Genomic DNA, 24,615 nt, shown 5'->3' on the forward strand with positions numbered 1-24,615 from the left:
CTCCAGCCAACAGACACAGAAGAGTTCTCAGCACTGAATCTCTCCTAATGAGCCACTATCACTGAGTCTTTCAATACATTTTTGTGTTAAGTGCAAAACTCCAGCCAGTGAGGTGAGACAGTTTCCACTGAAACGAACCAATATCTCAGCCAAGAATTATCTTTCAACCACAAAGTTAATAAGAAAACGGGAAATCTCCCAGAAAATAAATTAAAAAGTTCTGAACTTTCTTTGTTGCGAATTATCTTCTAAACAAGAGATAAGGAACTCTTTATGTACAGCAGAAAATAGTCACTCCTGAAGGGCAAATTCTGTGTTTTTCAACCAGGACTCTATTCCCCCATGTTTTTGTGTCTAAATGCCTAATAAAAACAACAAATTTTAAATAAAGTTTGTTTTTGCCACTGACAGGTGCAGGTTGTTATTCTAAGTGTCTGACAACATTATAAAAAGGATCCCTACAGAGATAGACCTTTTGGTTTGGTTTGACTGTGCTGCCAAAAGCCCATGTTTTTCAGCGAGACATTGTCATTTCCAGGCTGGACTGTGCCACCAAGATGTTTCTTATCAAAACATGGGCGGCAAAACCAGCTGTGACTGTATAATTAAAACTGATTTTAGCAAGATATTGGTGGCTTTTCCAGCTGCAATTCTGCCACCAAAACTGGCTGATCTTAGTGAGACATCAGTCGCATAACCAACCAAGTCGTTGTTTTTGAGTGACACATCGGCGCCATTTCCAGCTGTGATTGTACCACCACAGGGGCTGTTTTTCAGTGAGACATTGGCAGCATTTCTAGCTGCAACTATTTCACTGAAACCGTGAGTTTTAAAGCGAGAAAGTGGCATCATTTCCAGCGGTGATTGTGCCAGGTGATTTTAGTAAGACATCTGCAGCATCTCCAGATGTGATTTTGCCACCAAAACCAGTTGCTTTTAGTGAGACATCGGTGAAATTTCTATTGTGCCACCAAAATTGTGTATTTTAAGCCCAAATCTTTTCCTAACTATTCCAAAGTGTTTTTTTTGTGCCTTAACAAAACAACATAGCATTGTTCAAATATAAAGAAATTTTCAACATATGTGCTACATCATAACATACAAATATTACATTTGCATGAACGTAAATGTCAACATTCATTACGACGACTGTATTGAGAGGAAAGTGTGTTTGAGTGTGTGCAAGAGTGTGATGGGCTGAGTATTGAGAGTGAGTGCAATGTGATTTTTTTTAAAGAGAGAGCTCTCTGTGGCAAGTGTGTTTTTGTTCGTGTTTGGGGGGCTGGGAGGTGAGGGGGGAGAGGAGCTCCTGGGTGTGTCGCAGCTGCCATGGTCTGATGTTGAAGAGGTGATTGACGGGCTACTCAACCACCGAGTGAGATGGGAATTGTTCCAAATGCAGACTGTTTCCAAAGCTCCGTCCTCAGCCATCCATCACCTCTCTATCTTCCTTTTACCCGCAGCGTGTCTCTTCTTTCTCACCCACAAACCTCAGTGCACCAGCGTTACAGCCACTTCCTCGCCCATTCCTGTTATGCTGAGAGTTTCTTGCACTTTGCACACATTAATTACAGTCTATTTCTACTGTTTCTTTGTTCTCAAATAAATGTCAACATAATACTGCATAATGAACACATTTTAAAAACCAAAGAGCAGAGAATAAATCATTTTACTTTACTATTAGAGCAAGTTGTTTCCAAATATCTTTCCTTCACTTCACTGCTCATCTTTTTTAACTTTGGATTTTATCAATATGTGTTGAGTCATGTAATTATTGCTAAAAGCAGCATGTAAAATCAGCCAATGGCGTTGTTAGCACAATCACGGCTAAAAATTCGTCAATAGGCACGTTTACATGGGGCCTACTAATCTGATTAGAATAAGTTTAAAAGCCCAAAGAGATTAAATATGATTCATATTAACAATCAGCTTCAACAGGCCAAAACTGATTCAAATGTCAATCTGTTGCAGAGGCATAGTTTAAACCTTTTTATAAATCGATCAAAAGAAAATTTGTATCGTGTTATAGATGAAGCTGATTCATCTATGGCTGCGTTCTGTCTTCGCATGCTCTGTCCTCACATAAGGAGACGTGACAATGTACATTTCTCTACTTCCAGAAAATGATGACTTTCAAGCAGAGGTGGATTACAACGGAGAGTTTGACTTTATTCCAAACTCTTAAATCAATCAAAACAACAGCAAATACTGCTTAACATATGAAAAATATCCATTTTAGCAGTTAGCTTGATTTCAGCTTCCTGGAGGGGGCACACCAGACGCTCAAGCGGCTTGAGCGGACCTGTAACCATAGTAACTCACTCACTCCTCCCCGGGTGCATGAGAGTAAAGAGAGACAGCGCCATGCTGCTGTCAGAAGTTTTCCTTATTTATATTTCACTGTGAGAAAATGCACTTGTGGCATTAGTGTGTGAAAAGTATCATATTGTATGCAAGAGTTGGCGGCCCTGTCAGGTTATTCTATTCATAATTATGCGCATGTCACACAGCTGCTCAGCTTATGTCGGCGCACGTAAACACCAGATCGTATTAGACGACATCCCATGTGAACAGTTGACCTGAAATCTTCAATCAGATTGATAAAAAAGTGCATGTAAACACAGCAATGTTTTACTAAGAAACCCAGTTTGACGGCACAATCACGACTGGAAATGCCACTGGTACAACAGCATGGTGAATTACCGTCTGATGCACAGACTCTCAGATTCATGGCTGTTTATGGAGCAGACATAAACAACAGGTCTCTGGGAAATCACATTGATGCAACACTAAGCTTTCATTTTGGTGAAAAGGAGCTTCCACGTGTCAAGAATCAAGAGCTGCGTTCATGAGAAGTGAACTCTGCTAACAACGCTTCTAAAGGTCAGTGTCAAACTGAAGCTATTCAAACTCTGAGCACCGGGGATGTGAGTCTGCCTGAGCAGCTCCCTGCAGAAGGCGTAGCATCGCTGCTAAATCGGGCATCAGCGCTCCTTCCATAAAAAATAAATGCTTTTACACGGTGTTAAGCGCTTTGATGCTGATCATGTGAAAGTAGCTCAAGTTGTCAGACATGCACACGGTGCAGAAAGCCATCGTAAATCTCACTGTTCCTTCCTTATAAATCTCGCCTTTCATCAAATATGCAGGAGAATCGGCCCATGATGCAAGGTAATTCCACTTGTTTCCAGTGTTTTTAAGAAACCAACGTCAGTCACTGCACTAAAATCATGCAAGGAACACTTCAATGAAGAAAATATATATATATATATATATATATATATATATATATATGTGTGTGAAGACCTGTTGCCCCAGTAATCAGATTTTTCCCTTTTATTAAGAGCCATTGCAAAACTTTTCTTTTCAATGCCCTTACAAACACACAAAGACGCTCTTTAAAAAACAGCAAATAAAACACACAAAGGTCAAATACTGAACACTCAACCCACTGTTCCCCTGGCACACTAAAAGCCTGGCCGTTAATGCCTACACACTGCACACAACATACACTTCAACCAGCAGCTAACAGAAGATTTATGTGCTGAGAGGTACGGGAGGTTGACGCAACAGACGTTGTTTCAGCGCTTTTAAGTGGGAGCACTTGTGTAAACATGACCATGAATAATCCATTAGACTCTGACAGACAACAACATGTCTGCATCTGATTCTTCATTAGTTGAGCCCTAATGAGCTGAACACGTGTCACGTGACTGTAGAGAAATCTCTCTCTCGCACATGCAAATATCTTGTGGTTCATCCAAGACCAGCGCCGCAGATCAATGAAAAGAAAGAGTCCATATGCTTTTCTGTACAAACTGACTGTAGTTCCTCCAATCTGGCAATGTCATTTTCTTTATAATTTTCATTTGTGTCATCTTAAAAATAGATTCCTGTGCATTCTGAACTAAAAAAAATATTATCATTATGTATTAGGCTGCATAATATGTTTAAAAATAGATAACTGCCCAAGCACAGATCACATGAGAACAAGCATTTATTCTTCTTGGAAAGGAGCTGAATTCTACATTTCTTCTGCCGCTGTCGACCGGTTCAATAACCGTCTGTCCGAAATACTGAAAGGTTTTCCTCACAAACATGCAATGATCTGATGTGCACTAACACACCTGCATCAAATGCATTAATAATTCAACGCATTCTTTTAAAATAACACACTGAATTTATAGTTTGTGCTGAATTATTCAAGGTTTTACAACAAAAAGGGAAATATGTGCGCTTTGAGTCAGTATGGCGTGTCAGGGCGCGGGTCGAATTATTTATCTATATGTACAGTATATGTACAGTATATGTACTGTATATGTCCTACATTAATCATGCTTCTCAGCCACAAGGTAGCAATAATCTGTGTAGGCACACCCCCTCCTCTACATACTGTACTCTAACAACATCATTTCAGGGAAGTGTAAAATATACATGGTTTAAATTCACATCTAATCCGTCCTTTATTTTCCTCACACCCAAGTGCAAATCAAAGCAGATCATACACACATGCTATGGCTACACTATTCCCTGACCGAGAGAGGCCTCCTGGCTTTGTGAATAATGAACTCTGCTGCATTCAAATCCCAGTTGTAATAATTTGCGGCCTCCAGATCTATTGCGTTTACTGAGGGGAAATGTGTTAATGTGCATTGCCAGCTACCACATACCGAAGCCTGCAGAGCCATTTTCAGACAATATTTGCAAAGATAACTCCAAGGCGAAGGATCAAATCAAACCCAGCGGATGCATCATCCTCTCAAGACATTTCGAGGCAAAACTGTTACAAGCACAATGTTTGTGTCCTAACAACATTTTTAATACTTTTATTAATCCATTTAATTTATACAGCTGATTTAATTGCATGTACCACTGGCTCTCTATCCCTCCTCATTTTCTGCTGCTACTTCAATATATAACAATCCTGCCGTCCATTACACAAGCCTGTCAGTTTGTTTTTAGCACATGTTGCTCGCAGCACCGCGGCAGAAAACACCCACATGTTGAGGAACATCCTGACCCTCTCTACTCCTCGGAGCAATGTTGGAAATAGTTGGATTTTCCCTCAGAAAAACTTCAGCAGATCATCATTCTAAAAGTTAAGAATTTGAAGAAAAACAACTCTGGAAGGAAACTGCTTCACTCGTTAACAGCATGTTAATTTGACCATTTTCAGTCAGATGGATTCATTTAAGCCAAATCTTTGCAATAATCAATACAATTCCCATGACACATGATTGTCCAGTAGAGCCTTACAGAATTATAAATCATCGTGTGTTGATTCATGGCTCAAGGTGATTAAAGTAACAGAAAATGTGGTATTTTCCCTTTGAAAGCAGAGGTTTTGTTCATGTCTGGGTTAAAAAACCTGGCTCGGTTGTGGAGCGCTGCTCCTCTCTCGCACTAATCTCTCACTCCCTCTCAACCTTCCCCGTCTTTCATTCCAGACACCCATGGGTGTGGCAAAGCCGATCCACCAGCTTGAGTCGAGACGAGCCGCAGCCACCGTCTCCACGGCAACGGAGGGTGGATGCTGAGGTCTTTGTAGGGCTGACTTTGCCTGTGTCGCGTGTTAAAGTGATAGCCATGTAGCAGGTGGTGCTCCCCTCCTTTCGCGGAGGACTGGAAGGGCCTGCAGGGCCGCGGGGGCCTGGTCAGAGCCGTGCAATGCCGGACTAGCTGTCAGCTCATATTAGCACAGATCACAGAGCCAGTCAGGGGCCTGCTTTGTGTCGGCATCAGGCTTATTACAGAGACAGAGGCAGGGGAGGATGTTGAAGCTGGGGTCCCAGCTTTTCTTTAAAAACACACCGGAAAGATTTTCACTTTAATTTCACTGTTATTCATTCCCAACAAGAATTACAGCCTCGCAGTCGTATGCGTTGACGCACAAGTCAAGCTGCAGTTGCAGTTTACATTCATGTTCATGAAAACATGGATGCTTTACACATCTTACCATCAGCAGCACAGAATATCTATTCAATCAGCACCGTTTCAAGGTGGATACTCAAGATTAGTGTCACCAATTCAGCATCTGACCAAAAGTCTCCCCATCTGTTCCTGAGATAAGATGCCAGAGAACGTTAGTGTCATAGTGAGGTTGATCTTGATCATCCATCCCTTTGTGTTTCATGTTGTGAGATCACAGTGACCTAGTCGACCACCAAATTCTAATCAGTTCATTGTTCAGTCCAAGAAAACATTTGTGCCAAAATTGAAAACAAATCCTCAAGGCTGTCTTGAGTCAGCATTCAAGATAATGAGACTGATGGATGGTAGCAGTGACCTTTAACCACCAATAGCTTATCAGTTCATCATTGAGTCAAAGTGGACGTTAGAGTTACATGTGACAAAAATTTCACATGGATTTATCAAAATATAGCATTCAAGAGAGTGAGACTGAGAATGAATGAGACTGGTGCAGGGTCACAGTGACCTTGACCTTTGACCAGCAAAGTCTCACCAATTTAGCGTCCAAATGGACGTTTGTATCAAATTTGGAAAAGGTGTTTGTGAGGTATTGTGTTCACAAGAATGGAAAAGATGAGGCCACTCTGACTGTGACCTTTGACCTGTGGCCACCACAGTTGAATCAGTTCATGTTGAGCCCAAAGAGATGTTTGTGTCAAAATCGAAGAATTTCACTCCATCTGTTCTCGAGATATCATGTTTGCAAGAATGTGAAAAACAAGGTCATAGTGACCTTGACTTTAGACCTTTGGCAGCCAATCTCTAAACAGTGCATCGTTGTGTCCAAGTGAATGTTTGTGCCAAATTTGAAAAAAATACGTCAAGGTGTTCTTGAGATATTGTGTTCATGAATGAGACAGATGGACAACCTGAAAACATGATGCCTTGGGCCACAGCTAACTAATACTTCACAGTCTCTCTGCTTCCTGTCAGATTTTCCTCACTGCTCCTTTTATCCTGAACTCTCAAGCACCTGCACATTCAACAGCAAAACAAGACCATGCAGCTTTTGAAGCCTTTGGCTGGAGTTTGGTAGCAGTACAACAGGAGGTACTTGACCACTTACTGCTGTCGCACATTTAAACAGCGACTCTCAGGCTAAACAGCCCAAACTACTGACAGAAAAACTCAACAGCTGCAGGCTGCAGTGTGATCAACCTGTGAATACAAAGAGGCTTTTTAATAGCTGAAAAGAGATGCACTTGTGCTTCACACTCTGGGCCGCAGAGGGTCACACGCTTTTCAGTTCATTATAAAAAATAACTGAAAAAGATGGCAGTGGAATGTCTATGCTGCATGTGTGCATGGTCAGTGGCTATTGGACTGTTTAAAGCGGCAATCTCGAAGATTTCAGTACTTTGCAGCTTAATACTACAGGTCAGAGAGTTCAGGGGCAGCAAAGCAAACTGCTGTTATCAGGCAATAATTGGGCTTTTTTTCACCAGTCGAACAACCTTGATCAGATGTTACGGTGCACACTGCATCTGAGCACAGAGAAGAAGTTGGTAACTTCTGCTGTGTTCACACCAAGAGTGGCACCATTGGAGAGATTCCCATATTCTTCACTCTGAATTTATAGTATTAACCTCACAGAGATGCTATAGATGCAGCAGATACAAAACTAATTGTTACAAGTTCTCCTTCCATCCAACTTCCAGAGCTGTACTTAACATGCAACCTGCCCAATTTCAGCATTTTTAACAGTCCTAGTAACCCTTGTAATTTTATCTTTCTGATATGTAATAATTTCATTTATTTTTTTTAATCTATTTATTACCTGCTATTACTTTTTTTCATCCCTGTGTAATACTTTGGTTCTTTTAAAATATCTTGCTTTTATTATGGTTATTTTATCATATTTTATCCTTGTGAAATAGCTGCTATTTATATTTGCTCTTATGGATACTTTATCTTACTTTGTCTTTGTGAATAACAATGCCATAATTTTTCTTTAATTTATCTTTGTGCAATTACATTGCTCTTAATATTACTGTGCAATAATACTGTAACTGCAGAGGCTCGTGCAATATTGTAGAGCAGGTGCACTTTGTGAAGGCCGTGTCAGCTTTCCTTCCTCATTTTGAGGTGACAGTAAATACATGTTTAGACTGTGTTTTGTCTTGTGTTTTTCTTATGTGTCTCACATCACTGTATCAACTGATTGTCTCTAAAGTGTTGCTGTGATTATAACTTTGCATATCACGTAGCCCGAGACAAATTCCCCTTATAAATTAAGTTGATCTTGATCCTGAACAAAATGATTGTCTTTATATTTGTTTTTAAATACAATTATTTTAATTATAAGTATTTACAGTATTTTTAAACATGTCAGGGCAGAGACTTTGAGAAAGCCACCCATGAAAGCTACCTTCATAAATATAGACTGATTTGATGCCAGAATTACCATCTTATTATTTACAGCAGGGAGCAGGAGCGAGATTGTTAGCAGCTGCTGCATCTGGAAAACTACATGTGGTTTATGCCTCTGCCACAGACTCAACACATCCTCAGTGCAAATATATGTACAAAAGCCGCCAGGCATGCTATAATGACCTAGCATCTGAACACAACATGTTTTTATTACCATAATATGGAAGCTTCAGCAGTCATTTGGGTGAGAATCTGGGATCGCGTCATCAGAACCAGCAGCTTTCATAGCCGCCAATACAATTCGGTTAAAAGAAAGCAGAAAAAAACATTAAAATGCTAAAAGAGATGATCATTTTCTCGCTACAATAGGAGGGAGGTAGCTAATTCAATCTGTCTCTCAGTATCTCTCCATGTTAATTGCTGTGCCCCTGGTAAACCAACTCAGGACCTCCCTAGCGCCCTGTCAAAAGTCCTCTTCAATCTCATTGCCAGCTGCGACATTATACACTTTCATTAAAAATCCTGAATGGCTAGAGGCTCCCAGCTCACCTGCAGGGCTTTAGGCACAAATCATCTTCTCGGGAAGAAAAAAAAAAAAAGTCGGCTCAAAAGTTTGGAGCTCGGCACCAGAGAGAGTGAAACCACAGCGGGGGAGAATGTTTCTACAAGACACCGGATAGGAGAGCTGTGAAGTTCTCCGTTGGCTCTCTACACACAGATGCTCGCCCGGTAGCCCTCCGTCAACAAGCCTTTATGGAAAAACATTAGGTGCAGAGGTGGTGTGGTCTCAGCGGGGGGGTTTCTGTGCTGCTTCTGGATGATCTGATGCAGCTTTTCCCATGTGAACCCACAAGCGGATGTATTGATTTTGGAGAGGTTTCATTTCAGTGTCTGATGGGAGGGGAGGGAGGTAGCAGCGGGGATACAGACCTACAAAATTTGCTCTTGTCTGTTTAAAATGCAGTTTGTGAGAACAGAAAACACACGTGACACAAACTGAAGAACCTGAGATATAAAGATGTACGTAAACCCTGACCACACGTCCTTCACAACCTTGTAAACTTTACAACCCTGTTGTTTTATAGACCAGATGGATTTGTGTTTACAATCTGCTTTGTGACAAACGCAAAGATCAATGGTCATCATTCACTTTAATATCAGCGTTCAAGGCTTAAAGCTATTAAAGGACAACTTTGGTATTTTTTAACATGGACCATATGTTACCATGTTTTTATGACTAAGCAAGAGAACAAGTTTTTAAATTGTTTCAGTACAAAACAAGAGGGGAAGCAGTGGTGCAAAAGGCCACAGTGTAACCACCTGGGGCAACTGTGCACTGTCAGTTAACGTCCACTAAAAGTGCTTATTTTTCCCACTGACAGGTGCTAATTGTTATAATAGTCTGACAACATTATGGAGAAAGATTGTTAAAAAAGCCCCTAAAATCAAACCCACTGGGCTCCATTTAAATAAACTCTTGAGTCAAAGTAAGGCTGCCGTGGTATCAGAGTTTTACTGCACAATTATCATGACCCAAAGAGTGCACAATAATATTATCACTATCAATATAAGTTATTAAGTAAAACAAAGTATTATTATTATTGACAATAATCAAAACAATAATAATATGCGACTAGTCAAACTCCTCTTTTACTTTTGGCACATTAATAACACTCAAAGTACAAGTATAAGAAGAAATCTGTAACCATAACTGTACAAAATCGTACATAAAGAGCGATTTCATTTAATGGGTCAGCTGGAGCTGTTTTTGCTAATAATAATAATAATGAATTAATTACGGCAACAGAGAAAGGTTCATAGCGTACTACATAAACAAGAATGACCTTACTTTTTAACAATAATATGTTGTCCCTCATAACTATAATCTGAGCCACTTTTACTGGATGTGAACTGATGGTGCACAAATCCTCCGAATGCTTATATTGCGGTCCGTTTTGCTGCCGCCATTTGTAGCGATCTTGCTCAATACTGGACCAATTTAAAAAATTGTTATCTCCATAAGTCGCTCACAAACAAAAGGGTCCAGGTTTAAAATTCAGAAATTACCCTTTAAGTGTGAATACAGGCCAGATGGCCACGAAAAAAAGAAAGAAAGAAAGGCTGTTATTTTGTGTTGACTTTATCATGGATTCTTGGGGTCATAGGTCAGGGAACATGTAATAACCATGCATTGACTTCCCATCTTAGAGAGGCGTTTCACTTTCTTTGGCATGTCTAATTGAGTCCACTGTCTCTCATTTGTCTATTGACTGTGAGACAACACGTTTAAATCTATGCTAAAGGTCACAGCAGAGAGAGGGATCACCAGGCACCAGCAGGACTGGAGGACCACAGTGTGATGAGACAAAAAGAAAGACGACCCATCCAATTAACTGCACCAACGTTGTGAAAAGATTGTCTCTGATTCTAAAAACAACATTTTTTTAACAGGCCGGTCCACTTTTGGAAACCATCCCAGTTTAATAGAGAAATAAAGGAGGATAAAATGAATGTTGGTCGGGTCTTTATAGCCCTGTCCTGCCATTATCAACACACACACACACACGCACACACACACACACACACACACACACACACACACACACACACACACACACACAGAGATGAACTTACACACACAAACAGAAGGGGAGCAGCAGCAGAAGAGGAGGCAGCCAAAGCTGGTGTAATTGAACATAGCAAAAGATTTTATTGCCACTGCATTATTCACAAAGGCCACTGCATACTGTATCGCCTCATGTGAATGACTGCGGGGGAAACATAATGTTGCAAAGAGACAGTGTGGGTGAGACGGTGTTTTTAAGTCTAGCACAGCAGGCTGTAGAGAGGATGAATGAATGTACCATGATAGCACCTTTTAAAACACAGTCTACAAATGGACTGTGTTGCGCCCTTTAATCAAACCGGTGCAGCGATGGGTCGGTGAAACAAACGCTATGTTGCCATCACAGAGAAGGAGTGGGGGTCGCGAGACAGAGAAACGGAGATGGAGAGTTAATGGTGGAAAATAGTAAGACCCGAGACATCCCCCACTACTCCCATTACAGAGCACGTGCGGGACATAAAATTTAATGTCCATGAAGGAGGCCCTTATGGAAAGGGTACTCCAGTTTCAGCACCATGGACAGAGAAGTCAGCTTCTGCGTATATGTATGAACAGATGAACTGAATAAGACAGTTCCATAGTCACTGAAGAGAAAGCTACAAAGTGTGAGGATAAAAATGACACTGACTTCCATCGTGCCATCCTTACGATTACCATAAAGTCTTAGAGTCATCTAAAGCCTCCTGCAGACTGTGTGATGACATCACCTTCTGAATCTCAGGCTACGACCTACGTACATCCATAGACGTCAATATGCAAAAACAAATCATCGGCGTGCGTCATATATCTATGCCACCATAGTAGTGAGAGAAAAATGTAAACAATAAATTGAGCCCTCACTACAGTGGCATTTATGAGTGTCAAAAGAGTATCAGCCTGGCCAATTATTCACACCAATATTTGGCCTTTTGCAGATTATCTGTATCAGCATTTGATTTTAACTATCGCCAATGAAGTTAATTAATTAATTAACTTTAATTCATTTTTTAATTAAATTTTTCACTTGACTTTATAAAAAGTTGCTGGGAACTTGCTGTATATGATGTTGAAAGTTTAAATTTGTATCAAACATTTAAACAACATTTTGTGTTGGAGGTTGTTATATTCCAAGTTTCAAATAATGACAGAATTATTTTGATTTTTAATATAAATGCATATTGGTTCCAAATATTGGTTATAGGTCTCATTAACTACAAATAATCGGTATCGTATTGGCCTTGAAAAACTAATACTGGCCGACCCCTATTTAAAATACCCATATTGTCAGCGTAATTAGTGCTGAAAATGCCCAGATGTCTCCCAAAAAAACACCTGCATTTGGTGCCACATGCCTCAATGTCTTGCTCAAAAACACACAGTTCTGATGCTACAATCATGGCTGAAAAATGCTGCAATGACTCGTTAAGTTTTGGATCTCGAACAGTAGCTGTCTTGCCTGGGTGTTAGGCCAGACACCAAACATGCTGCATATGAAACATGCAAATGTCACATATTCATGGTTTGCAGAAATGAACAATACCAACACTGGTTGTAACACAAGGAGCTGGGTGGGGCTGGAGGTGATGGGGGCTGGGTGACAGCGGTGACAAATATGCTGACAATGGCGAGGATGTGACCCTGTTCTGTAGTGAACTGCAAGGGCAGTCGGAGAACGGAGAAAATGTATGCACATGTCTGTGCAAGTGTGAAAGACACAGAGGGATTAACAGATGTATGAAAATGATAACTGCAGTTTTGCTCCACTCTGTCATACATCATTTCCAATGCGATCAGGTCACATGGTGTCTGAGCATTGATTCTGGGAGGAAAGGACACAATGTCAATGGCTGAATGAGTCTCTAGTGAAGTGATCAGCACTGAGGTGAGGCTGCTTTTATCACCATCCGTGATTCACGACTCTACTATCTCGTTCTTTTTTTTCACCACCCAAAGCAGCTGGTATCTTCAGCCCTTTTATTCTAAAACAGGTCAAAAGTTTTCTTGAGGCTCTATGTTTAAATAAATTGCAACCTTATCTTCTTTGATCCACGTCAGTTAACATCTTCAAACACCCCGAACCCTCCACGACTGATGTCGCTCTCGCTGACAAGTGAATGCCTAACAAGTTCAGTCGTTCGACCAAACACACAGAAAGTAGACGGATCCATCCTGCTTTGATTTCACCCTGACGGAGAAAAATGATAAATTCCCAGCTTTGCATTCTGTCAAGCCCCACACTAAAAAACTCTCTACCTTTCAAGTCCACATTGTTGGATGAATGAGATCAGACCGCTGCAGTAAGCCAAGCGAAGGGTTACACCATAATTGCATCAATGAAGTGAGGTTGTTGGCACACTCAAGTCTATTGAAGTGAGTGGCTTGGCCTGTGTGTGCACCCGAATCCACTTTAAAATCTCGGTGGGATCTGTGCTGTGTGTGTGTGTGTGTGTGTGTGTGTGTACGTGTCTGAACATGTAGGTGTGTAGCAGCTCTGTATCAAATCAGTAAAAGTTTCACTGTTGAGGATGTGCTAACGATGGCTGACATTACACCAGGAAATTAAAGGATGACGTGATCAAGAAAGGTGGAAATTTGAGTCTGATATCAGAGGATAAGGCTGGGAATATTCCACGTTTTTTGTTAGTGCCAACAAAGACTAATATTAACGATAATTATGTTCCATCTATTAGTACTTTTTGACTCTCCTTACAGTCTGAGGCACTTAGCTCACAGCCTTCTTGTTTTGAACTGTGAATCTAATGTGTATCTAATGTGTTAATGTGTTAATTTTTTTTAATCAGAATAACCCGGCTGACATTTTCGTTTTTAACAGGCTGTGCCAGGCTGCATTTTAAAACTAGATAGATGATACTGGCATCATGTGAAACTAGAGGACATAAAGAATCCAGAGGTACCAACCATGTCATGCTGTCTTCTCAGGAAGGAATAACGCTACAAAGTTAGGCTAAATTTGGGTGATGGAAAAATGGCTTAGCCATTTCACAATCATCCTTTAACCTCCGACATCAAAATATTTAAATGAAAATGGATTCTGTGAGTCTCCCCTTCACAGACATGCCCACTTTATGCTAATCCCATTTCATCTGATTTCTAAACAAGACAATCTGGTAAGAATTGCTTCACCTTTTCAACACTGACTTAAAAACTGATTTGCAATGCAAAATAATGCAATTAAAAAAAGGAATATAGAAATAGAAACTCTTTGATCAATAATAGTTTAAAAAATGACATTTGACAGCACTGAAAAAAAAGTTTTATCAACTAGTGATGCTTTGTCATTATTTTGCCCTGGCTCATGCACCCTAAAAAAAAAAATATTAAAATGTAAAATAACTTCTGCTCATCAGCTGAGTCCATTTTTAAGGGAGCAATTGTACTTTTATTTGAGTATATATTTACAGTATTGCCAGCAAGCTCTGTTAATCAACTGGTTAGTTTTTGGTGTTGGAGGAAAAATAGTTCAGTTTCGTCATGTTTAAAAATAAAACCTGCGAGCAAATTGCCCGAGAAGACGAGCTCTGAGACACAATGTCCCTTCAGTGTAATTACAAGAAAATCTCTGTGTTGTTTGAGATTTAACGATCTGTAAAATGTATTTATTAATTAACCATTCTCTGGGGATTGGTTGAGCTTGTATCAGTTCTTACAGTATGATTGCAAAACCACAAATTCCTGGAGGGTCTGAACAGAGCTGCAACACAGCTACCTACGAGCTACAGGCTGTACAGTAACACACACACACACACACACACTCACACACATCAGTGGTCCACAAATAGACAGTCTTCTGTTCCTTCTCTCCCTTGTTCACACAAACACACAGCAACACACACCAAAACACACACGTACACAGGGGCCTCTTGCTTTCGAAAGCTCACTCATCCTTTTAATCGGTGTGGAATCCATCAAAGTGGGTCAAACTCCCTTCCCCATCTGCCCCGGCCAGATTTTAAATGCACGAGGGCTGATTAAAAAAAGACCAAGAAAATAGGGCAAACGCCTCCAATACACACGTATACAGTACACACACCACTCAGGAGACCAGCAGCAGGACGGGACACTGACGGGTGTGTTGGTGTGGGTGTCGGGGGGCATTTGTAAGCAATTATGGCCTGCCGGCGTAACAAATAAAAGGTCAAGCCTTCGACTTCAATCTGCCGGCCGTCTATCAATTTGTCGTGTTTGTGCTCATTTGCATACGGCCACCTTTTTGTTGTTGCACCAACTGACCCTGAATACATGACGCAGGGAGGGCGGGGCGTGGTAGCAGCAGAGGGGAGGAGTGTGTGTGTGAAAGGGCGCTGGGTAAGACAGCTGGGGGGATAAGCGGGCTCCCACAGCTGGGTGCAATACTGCGTTTGTGCATCTATACGTGTTTGAGTGACAGGAAACCTTTTCTGCATTTGCCTTTGAGGGCAGCTTTTTTTGTTTGTTTCTTTGCAGTTTCCATCCATAATCACATGTTGCAGTGGATACATCTGCACACACACCGTTATTCAAACGGAGCAGAAACACTCCCGCTAATCAGGCAGTCGCACAGCTTGCAACGGCTCTCACAAAGCTTCCACATGTTTCCCCGCGGATCAACCCGCAGCGCCGTCCGGGTGTCATGTGACGAGTAGAGTAACTGCAGTCGGCTTTGATACGTGTGCAGAGATCTCCGCAGGGGCGGGACCCTGCATTTAGTCCATCATCATGCTGCACAAATGGGGATTTCCAAGATTAAGTGTTGGCATGCAGTCGATAGTCGAGGTCACTAATACAGTAAACTGAGCAAAAATCATAGAAAATGCAATAAAATGTCTCTAGGGCTGCAACTATAGAAATTATTTCAGTTTAACATGATAGGGTTGCAACTCGCTATGATTTAGCAGTTTTTTTACTTTTCATTTATTTATGCATTCATGGCTGTTGTTGTTTTTATATATATATATAAATATATATATTATATGCTGTTTAGGTCCGCGGCTCTGCCTTTACAGGAGATCAGCATAAAAAGGGAAAGCACTCACTCTGTAGCTCAATCTGGGAACCCAAACATCCCTACAGATACATAGACTGACAAAAAATAAATAAAAAATAACTGCTTGACTTGAATATTCTCAGACGACCGAGGGGTCTCCAACTGATGATTCAAATCTTCGACTTGCAGGGGGCAGCCTTACTCAATTTGTTGTAAAAGTTTTCACACCAACTTCCTACAACAGCTCAAGGTCCCAAAAATAAACTACTTTACTGACAAAGGAAAGAAAATTCAGTTCCATTCCACGAGAGAGTAAACACCGAGGCAGACTGCAGACAGTTAAGGCATCGCCATGACGAGACACCTCTGGGTGCAGCAGAAATAGGTGCTCACTTGTCATTCAAACTGCCGTCTGGTGTCACCGGATGACTTATCCTGTCTCGCAGACGTTCCCTGCTCCAGGAGCGTGATTGGGCCTGGGAGAGTGTGAAGGTGTGAGAGTGTGTGATTTATGCACCTAAAGATGGAGCCCTGAATAAGAGCTGCTGTGCTGCTCCTGCACTCGGCTAAAGCAGCGTACGACACAAGAACCTGACTCTCGGTGTGAACGTCTCTGTGTGGAAGTAAGCACCAGGCTAAATGAGAAGTAGCACTTTTTAATCAGCGTGCGCGGCCCTGTCATCCGTCTTTTCTGTCGAGCCCAAACCCTCAGTCAGACTGTCAGAAGGGAGAGCCAACACGAGTCACGGCTTTAACGGTTTGATTAAGTGGGGTTGGCCCGCGCCGTGGCTGTGCTTACAAACAGAGCGCCGAGGACAGATGCTGGAATCCGACCCTAAACAGCAGCTCTTTAGCCTCCCTGCGGCCACACTGCCGTAAACCTCCAAAATGCCAACAAAAGAGAGGATTACTTTGAAGGAGAGCAGCTCATTTCCTTTCTCTCCACATTACCGGCCGGCTGCAAGGATACTTTTGTACAAAAAAGGCTGCAGGGATGATTAAAATGTATCTGACAATCTGTCTGAAAGTTGGCTGCCAACTTTGGCATGACTTTGCCTCAGCTCTGATTAGATTCAGTCAGTGTTACCTCACTCTTGTTACCCAATTTCTTTCAATTATCTGTACAGTATGAGCTTGTCCTTGTTGTAATGTACCTTCTATTGCACTGTAAAATCTGACAAGTTGATTTTTTAGTTTAAAAAATCTAGGAAAACAATTGCCTTAAAAAGTTAGTATAACTATGATATATCTAATTCTTAAGTTGACTTAAAATTGAGTTATATTCACCTAATTTTGTGAAGTTGTTGCTACATACCTGTATTCTGCTGGTTGCAAACGGTTTGTTTTATTTTTGTAAACATGTTAACTCAACAGAACTCCTAAATCTCTTATCTTTATCATTTGCAAAATCCTCTTTTTCATGATCAAGTAAACATAAACAGGATTAATTATTGTATTTACTTTATTTTTTCAAGGCAATTGGTTTCCAATATTATTTTAAGTGAGATCAACTTGTCAGATTTTACAGCGTGCTTGAGGTGACGAGCTGCATGGGCCGTGAGGAAAACAATACATTTTAGACTGAGAGAGAGAGCGAGAGCGCGGACACTGCAGCTGGAGAGACTAATCACACGCAGCGCTAATTTGACAACCAAGGACAAAAACTGGGCAACAATTATATCTCATTTTTCAGGTAGCTCAACCCTGACAAACACTTTGGCAGGTTATTGGATGGGAACAATGGGATGTTAAATACAAGGACATGGACAAAGCAACTAATAATCTAACAAAGGAGACTCTCACTCAAATGCACTCTCCTAGAGGTGCACTTGATGATTATTTTAATAATTGATTATCAGTGGATTTATTTGTTCGATAAATCACTGAATCTGATTTTTAATTTTTTTTTTTAATTTTCCATTACTTTATTATTAATTATTACTTCAAAATGACAATATAATTGAAAGAAAGGCACACACAGGCATTTTTATGTTCGTCCATGAGCTTTGAAAATAAATATTAAATTATAAATAATCAGAAAACTAATTATTTTATCTACTAGACTAGGCCACGGACTAACTCAACACACAAAAAAACCAAAAAAAAACCACACAAGTGTATGCTGTACAACATGTCCAAAAAGCTTGGTAAAGTGCACAACAAAAATAGCTCATGTTACTGGAACAGGCATGAGCTGTTTAAGCAATAATAAATGATAAAAAAAATGTAAATCATAGAGTGACTCTCTCTAAAGTGCTAAACTAAAAATGAAAGATGCTGTTTTGTGATTTCCACTGTCTCTAGACTCACAACACTAGATTGTTTGAACATTTACGCTCAACTTTTACACTCTGTGAGCTTATTTTATAAAACCCCAGAACTGCCTTCATCTCCACAGAAAATCGCCCAGGGAGCAGAAACATTGCGCACACTGTTTCTCCAATTGCCTCTTACCAGAGCAGCTCTGTGAAGTGTTGCTTGATAAAGACATTACACAGACTTTTCCTATTTTTATAACAGCTAGCTGGGGCGTCCAACAAACAGTATCTCGTGGACTTTATAAACTTGTGTCACATCAAAGAGACTCGCGACTAAGACTCTGCTGTGAACCCACTAATGTGGTCCAGTGGGTTCAGAGCACTGCCAGCAGACCTCTCCCAGGGGAATAATCTCATTCTGCACCAGCTAATACGCATACAAAGGGCACTGACAGAGGCAAACACACCATAATGTACCAAAACTGGATAGGGCTGTGTATTAGCAAGAATTTGGCATACAATACATATCACCATACAGGCCTTATGATTCAATATATTGCCATACATTGTTATAAGCAAGGCAATATATTGCAATTTAAGAAAAACTGTCATAACAGTGCAAAAACTGTCAGAACATACCACCATGAGCTTAACATTTAGATGAAAACTGTACCTTTTTATGCAATCAGAACAGCGGGATCTGCATTTGTCATAGTCCCTGTAACATCCAACATCAAATCACTTTTTCTGTGCAGTAACATTTAGGTAAATCAGTAAAAAAACAAATGAAATTTCTTGCAGGATCATTGCGGGTTTTAAATACAACCCGAAATGAACCACTAATGCAAATCTCTGTATGCAAACTATTAATCAAACTGTTTTTGAGAATTGATCAAGTATCACAAAACATAATATTATGATATTCAAGTGCATCAATTAGGGATGTCAATGGTTAACGGTGAAGTGGTGAGAATATTTTAAAACTGTTGTTTCTAGGTAAATTTTGCTAGTGTTTAGGTGCATTTTGTATTTGTTTGTTGTTTAGTTTAGTTCGGTCTGCTATATATAAAGCATCCTTGGGTCTCTTGAAAGGCACTATATAAATCCAAGATATTTTTATTTATTTATTTATTTTTCTCTTAACATCAATAAAACATCCCCAACACGTTACATCTTAGTCAGTATTTAACCTTAAATGGAAAATTATTTAAAATGATAAACATCCTGAAAACATTCTTTGGATATTACATTAAAATGTTTTCTTTGAAACATTATTTCAACTTGTCTGTAACGTTAGTCAGTGTTATGGGAACGTCCCCTGCAGGCCGGGTATGCTAAAGTGTGTTGCTGTTGTTTATTTCTCTCCGATTTCAGTAATGCTCCTGCTGTTTGGTTGTGTTTAGAAGATTTAATTTATCATTTTTCACAGCAGAAGTGCCACAATATTCTGGTACAGTCATCCCCCGTCTGCAGTGACGGTGCAGAGACGCTGAGATGCAGAAGACAGCAGAAATGCTAACCAATCAGAGCAGACTGAGCTAGCTGACAACAGACAAGCCCTAAAACAGCTTTTTGAGACAGAGGGTGAATACAGGTAAAGACAATGAAATGTCTTCTGAGCATCAAAGCATGCAAACATGTTCTTATAGGAACCCAAAACACAAGTGTGAACATGAAAATGAGCTTAATAGGTTCCCTTAAAGCTGCTAAATATCTTGATGTTAGCATTGTCAAAGTGAACATGTTTTCATGTTTCTCAGTCAGTTTGCAGACTCTCCTTCCTATCGTGTTGTTGTGCCACCTCTACTGCCTCCAAATGTCATTATGGAGATGTCGGATGAGAGTCGGAGCACGGCGCAGAGACTGTAGACACAGCTGTACAGCAGACTAGCGAGCTCCCACCCAAACTAAGCAAACTCTGACACTTCTGGGGACATGTTTGCAGAGCCCGGCAGCGAACACTAAAGGAACTCAACAACTTCATCACGCTGACGGAGCCGCCGAGGCTTCAAAAAGCACCTACTTTGCAATTTAATTCAATTTGCCCCGTCCGATTTAGAAATGCAAAGTAGGAAGGGCAATCTGATGAAGTGAATATCATTTGAAGTCAGTAAACAATCAGAGAGTGTTCAAGATGGCTGAGCTGAAAACACTGATTTTCCGAGCTTTTTACGGTGCCTAACCAAGCGTGATAGGTCTTATATCACCTCAAGGGTGAAAGAAAAAATGATTTATGTATATTGAAGCAGCCTGATAGTGACTCTTTATGGGGATTTCCTGGGACTATAATCTGTGAGCTACCTTTGATTTGGTGATATCAGAGGAGCTTCTTCCAACAGGTACGAGCCCTCGGGGAGCCTTTCCTCACTAATGATCTGACATGAAAAGGCAAAGCAAGGTTTATGACGCTCCACACAAACACTGAGGGGGAAAATCCTCAAATGGGAAAGTCACAGTGGCTGTGAAGTTAGAGGGCAGAAGAACATGATAATAGATGAAGTGAATTAAAGGGATAATTCAGATTTTTTGAAGTGGTGTTGTATGAAGTACTTATCCATAGTCACTGTATTACATGCAGTAGATGTCAGTCAACACGCCCCCAGTTTGAAAAAGCAGACTGGAGACCGACACATATGCTAAAAAAATGCATCAATGCGGATAGAGGCCAGAAACAAAACATTTTAGAACGATTAAAAATATTCCAACCTAGAACAACTCAAAGTCTGTTTAGGTGAATGCTATCCGCTTTAGTTACCCATATATGCTTTTGTTAAAGCTACCAGACTCCAATAAGAGTTATTGGGTGACTGTGGTGAATCTGAGGAAGACTTTTTTAATGCCAAAGTCACACAGTAACCCAAAAACAAAATAACTGTTCGAGGCAGCAGCAGATCAGCAGCTTCTGTGTTCTGAAATGGTTAACACCTGTTGTATATCACTGTCTGACAGCAAGTACACCCCCCAACAGAGGTCCTAGCTAAGCCTCTTGGAAATGTCCTAATGTCCTCCTGGAAATGTCCTAAAATCACAGAAACTTCCTAAAAACCAAGAAATATCCTAAAATGTGAGAAAGATCCTAAAATCCAAGAAATGTGCTAAAATCTGGGAAATGTCCTTAGGTCCTAAAATGTTCTAAAATCTGAGAAATGTCCCAAAGTCCTGGAAATGTCCTTAAATCCCAGAAACATTCTAAAGTCCTAGAAACATGTTTAAATCCCAGAAATGTCCTCATATCTGAAAAATGTCCTATAATCCTGCAAATGTCCTAAAATCCTAGAAAAAGTGTATGGGGCTGCTGCGACTGGCCCCGGCCTCCTGTCATTATGCAAAAGTGGCCCCAAGACAAAGCAAGCTGAGTTTCCCTGGTGTACAGCATCACATTGTGATGCTGCCCCGATCCACAGCAGTGAATTGCTTAGCTGGGGTGTTGGACTCCAGCCTGCTTCTCCAAACTCCAGGCATGCCGACTGACATCTACTGCAGGTAATGCACTGACTATTGATAGGAACCCCCATACAACTCCACCTCAAAAAATCTGAACTATCCCTTTAAGCAGCCCCCTGCCTTTCTTTCTTGAAAATATCACATTGGCAAAACAAATTACGAAAAACAGAATATGAACTTGCAAGTGGTGATGAGACACTCTGCTCCGCTGCTGCCCCAGATTGTGATTAGACTGACGAGGCAGGTGTATTTCTCCATAAACATCTCATCTGGGCTCCCATCAGCACTTGAGCTCACTTGAAAAGCAACCCACAAACTTCTTCATCTGCAGCAAAAGCCTCTGAAATCACGCTGACTGCACCTGGATGCAAAAACCCCAACCATCATCACCTTTTTTCCTCCCTCCTCTGTCATACTGCAAAAAGGCAACCAGCAGCTTCTTGAAGACTTGCAGAACAAAATCTCACTCGCAGAAACATTTCCTTCCCTTCCACCCACAGTGAAAAACAGAAAGTGCTGGCTTGGTTACAAGAGTCACAGGCAACACGCTCAATCAATATCCACTGACACCGCTTCATTGCCATGCATGGAGCTCTGGGCTGAAATATGCAGCCTACAGTGATCAATGTATGGGCACTGTGCACATGTGCCCTTATCTCTCTTTAGGAATGTAATAGAATTCAAATATAGATATACAGTGGGCTAAGCTTGAATAATTGAACATCATTATTTAGCATGAAGAGATCACAATTTTACTCTTAGATGTTTTTTAAACAAGCTGAAGTGTGAGAGCATTGAAATTCTTCTGTGATATTCTTTCTTTTAAGATCTGAGTCCCTTATGATATTTCTGAGTGCACATATGGACTCCTGCGCATCCACTTTATGCAATAAGGCATTATGAAAGAGTGTTTTTGTGTCTCTTTTTCCTGCTAAAATGCAAAGTGAACAGTGCTGCAAATCCGACACAAAAGTCGTGCAAAATTAGGACTGAGCTCACAAGGGAGTCTGCACATGCAGGCAGGTAGGAAACACCCTGCACACAATGCTCTGCAGGCAATCTTATACATGCCAACACCCCTAAATATACCACAACAACAGCCAAAAAGCATCAACAAAGAGCTGTCAGGAAAAGACGACATAAACATAATTAAAAGAAGAAGCAGCTGACATCCTAATTATGATCCCCAGACTGAAAAAGAGGGACGAAATCCAGAGAAAACTTGCCTGAAATGTGTAAAACCTCGTCCCATTCGGAGGGTGCACCTTCGGGGAGTTGGTCCCCGTACTCATGTCTGAGAAAATCATAATCCCTTTGATGGGCAGACAATCCACAGCTGAATCAGCCAAACGCAGAGTGCTTCACGGAAAAACTCTTAATCGACCCCGAGGCGAGCGCTCGGATCAGCCCCTGACCCGACGCTGCGCTCCCGGCATCAGACGGTGCGGAGCTCCGGTGAAGATGCGCAGCAAAGCTCCGAGGAAAGAAAAGAAAAAAACGTTAAACAAGGCGACTCTCTTTTCTGCGCGTGCCTTCCTCTCGCATGCAATTGCTTATCTTCTGTGTCCTTTTAGAGATTTGCCTGGAGAGTGAAACTCGCAAAGAGACAGCGGCTCCATGGTGTCCCCGACGCCCGCTGCAAGCAGCTCTGGCAGCGGCTCGGATGGGTCCGTCTGTGCGCGGATTATCGCCTCCCTCCTCCTCCGGCTTCACCAATAATCAGCCAGAGCATCACGACACGGCTCAGCCAACAACATACCGGGTGCCTCGACTGGGAGCAGAGACACACGTTCGCTGTGTTTTTACGCTGTCAAAACGTGTTTTCTTGCCGGATAGTCAGTCACAGTCGTTTATTTATTGAAACAGGTGAAATTACAGGGCCGTACAAACTCAACTTGTTTTGCTTGGGGCCCAATTTCGCAAAATGACAGGAGGTCAGGAGCCAGTTGCTGCAGCCCAATACATGTGATAGAATCTTGGGACATTTCTGTGATTTTAGGACATTTCTAGGATTTTAGGATGCTTCTAGGATTTTAAAACGTTTCAAGGATTTGGGGACAATTCCAAGATGTTAGTATGTTTCTAGGATTTTAGGACATTTCTCTGATTTTGAGACATTTCAGATTTTAGGATGTTTCTAAGATTTTAAGGACAGCAGTATGTGGTTGCCTTGGGGGGGGGGCTTAAATATAAAATCTCCTCTTTTGAAAATAAATTCAAACATCTGTACATCTGAAACATATATTAAAAGACGGTATTTGCATGGAAAATGTGCAAATACTCCCCCTACTACTTCGGAAAATAATAATTTTAAATATCAAACCTGAATTATTAAATAACTCGTATGTTGTCACATGTGTGCATTTTTTGCTGTGCAGCTATGTATTGATTGGAGGAGGAGATAGATGCTGGAATTTCTTAACTGTGGCAATATTGTCTGTGAGAAAAGATGAGGAGTTATCACTGTCTAAACACACTGTGTGAAAGATGGCCTTGTGTGTTCACTCAGGGGAGGAAGCTGACATTATTGTGGCATTTTATGTGCAGAGGGGCTGCAGGTGATGGTTGCAGGAGAAAATATTGGGCATTAAATGAAAGATTATATCTTTTTTTATTCTATGGTTAGATACATCAGACAATTGTTGGAATTTGAATTACACTCATTCAGTTGAAATATAGTCTGATTCCCAGGATGTAGACTGTCACTATAAGCCTGCTCTCATGCCTGATTTTGATATTTTAGCAATCTGTTCCACTTCAAATGAGCTTCTGTAATATTATGATAAAAATGTTTCTTAATTAACTAGATACGCATTGCATTGGGTGCGGTCAATGAGACGAGACACGGTCTGGCACACTGACAAAGGTAATGTGTGGCCAAAAGTGCTGAAGGAAAACCCCTATACGAGGGCTCATTTGTGAGTATGAATTTTCTAATTCAACAATGTTCTTCATTATTTTAAGTTGTTTTAGATTTTCATCCC

The 24,615-nt window shown here is 40.9% G+C and overlaps 1 protein-coding gene across 3 annotated transcripts in view; it reads right to left on the reverse strand.

The window, feature by feature from the left end:
• The window catches only part of ppfia2 (PTPRF interacting protein alpha 2), a 253,750-nt gene that overhangs the window by 111,558 nt on the left and 117,577 nt on the right, over positions 1-24,615 (reverse strand). Inside the window, exon 1 of one of the 3 annotated variants that reach the window (XM_088073034.1) lies at positions 22,858-23,331. The exons of the other annotated variants lie outside the window; for them this stretch is intronic. Coding sequence (XP_087929160.1) covers positions 22,858-22,938 — 81 coding nt within the window. The 5' untranslated portion in view covers positions 22,939-23,331. Of the gene's footprint in view, positions 1-22,857; positions 23,332-24,615 lie in introns of those variants that run through there. 3 annotated transcript variants of the gene reach the window in all.

The sequence above is a fragment of the Plectropomus leopardus genome, chromosome 22 (genome assembly GCF_026936395.1).
Source record: "Plectropomus leopardus strain MGB_pleo_1.0 chromosome 22, ASM2693639v1, whole genome shotgun sequence".
Taxonomy (NCBI): domain Eukaryota; kingdom Metazoa; phylum Chordata; class Actinopteri; order Perciformes; family Serranidae; genus Plectropomus; species Plectropomus leopardus.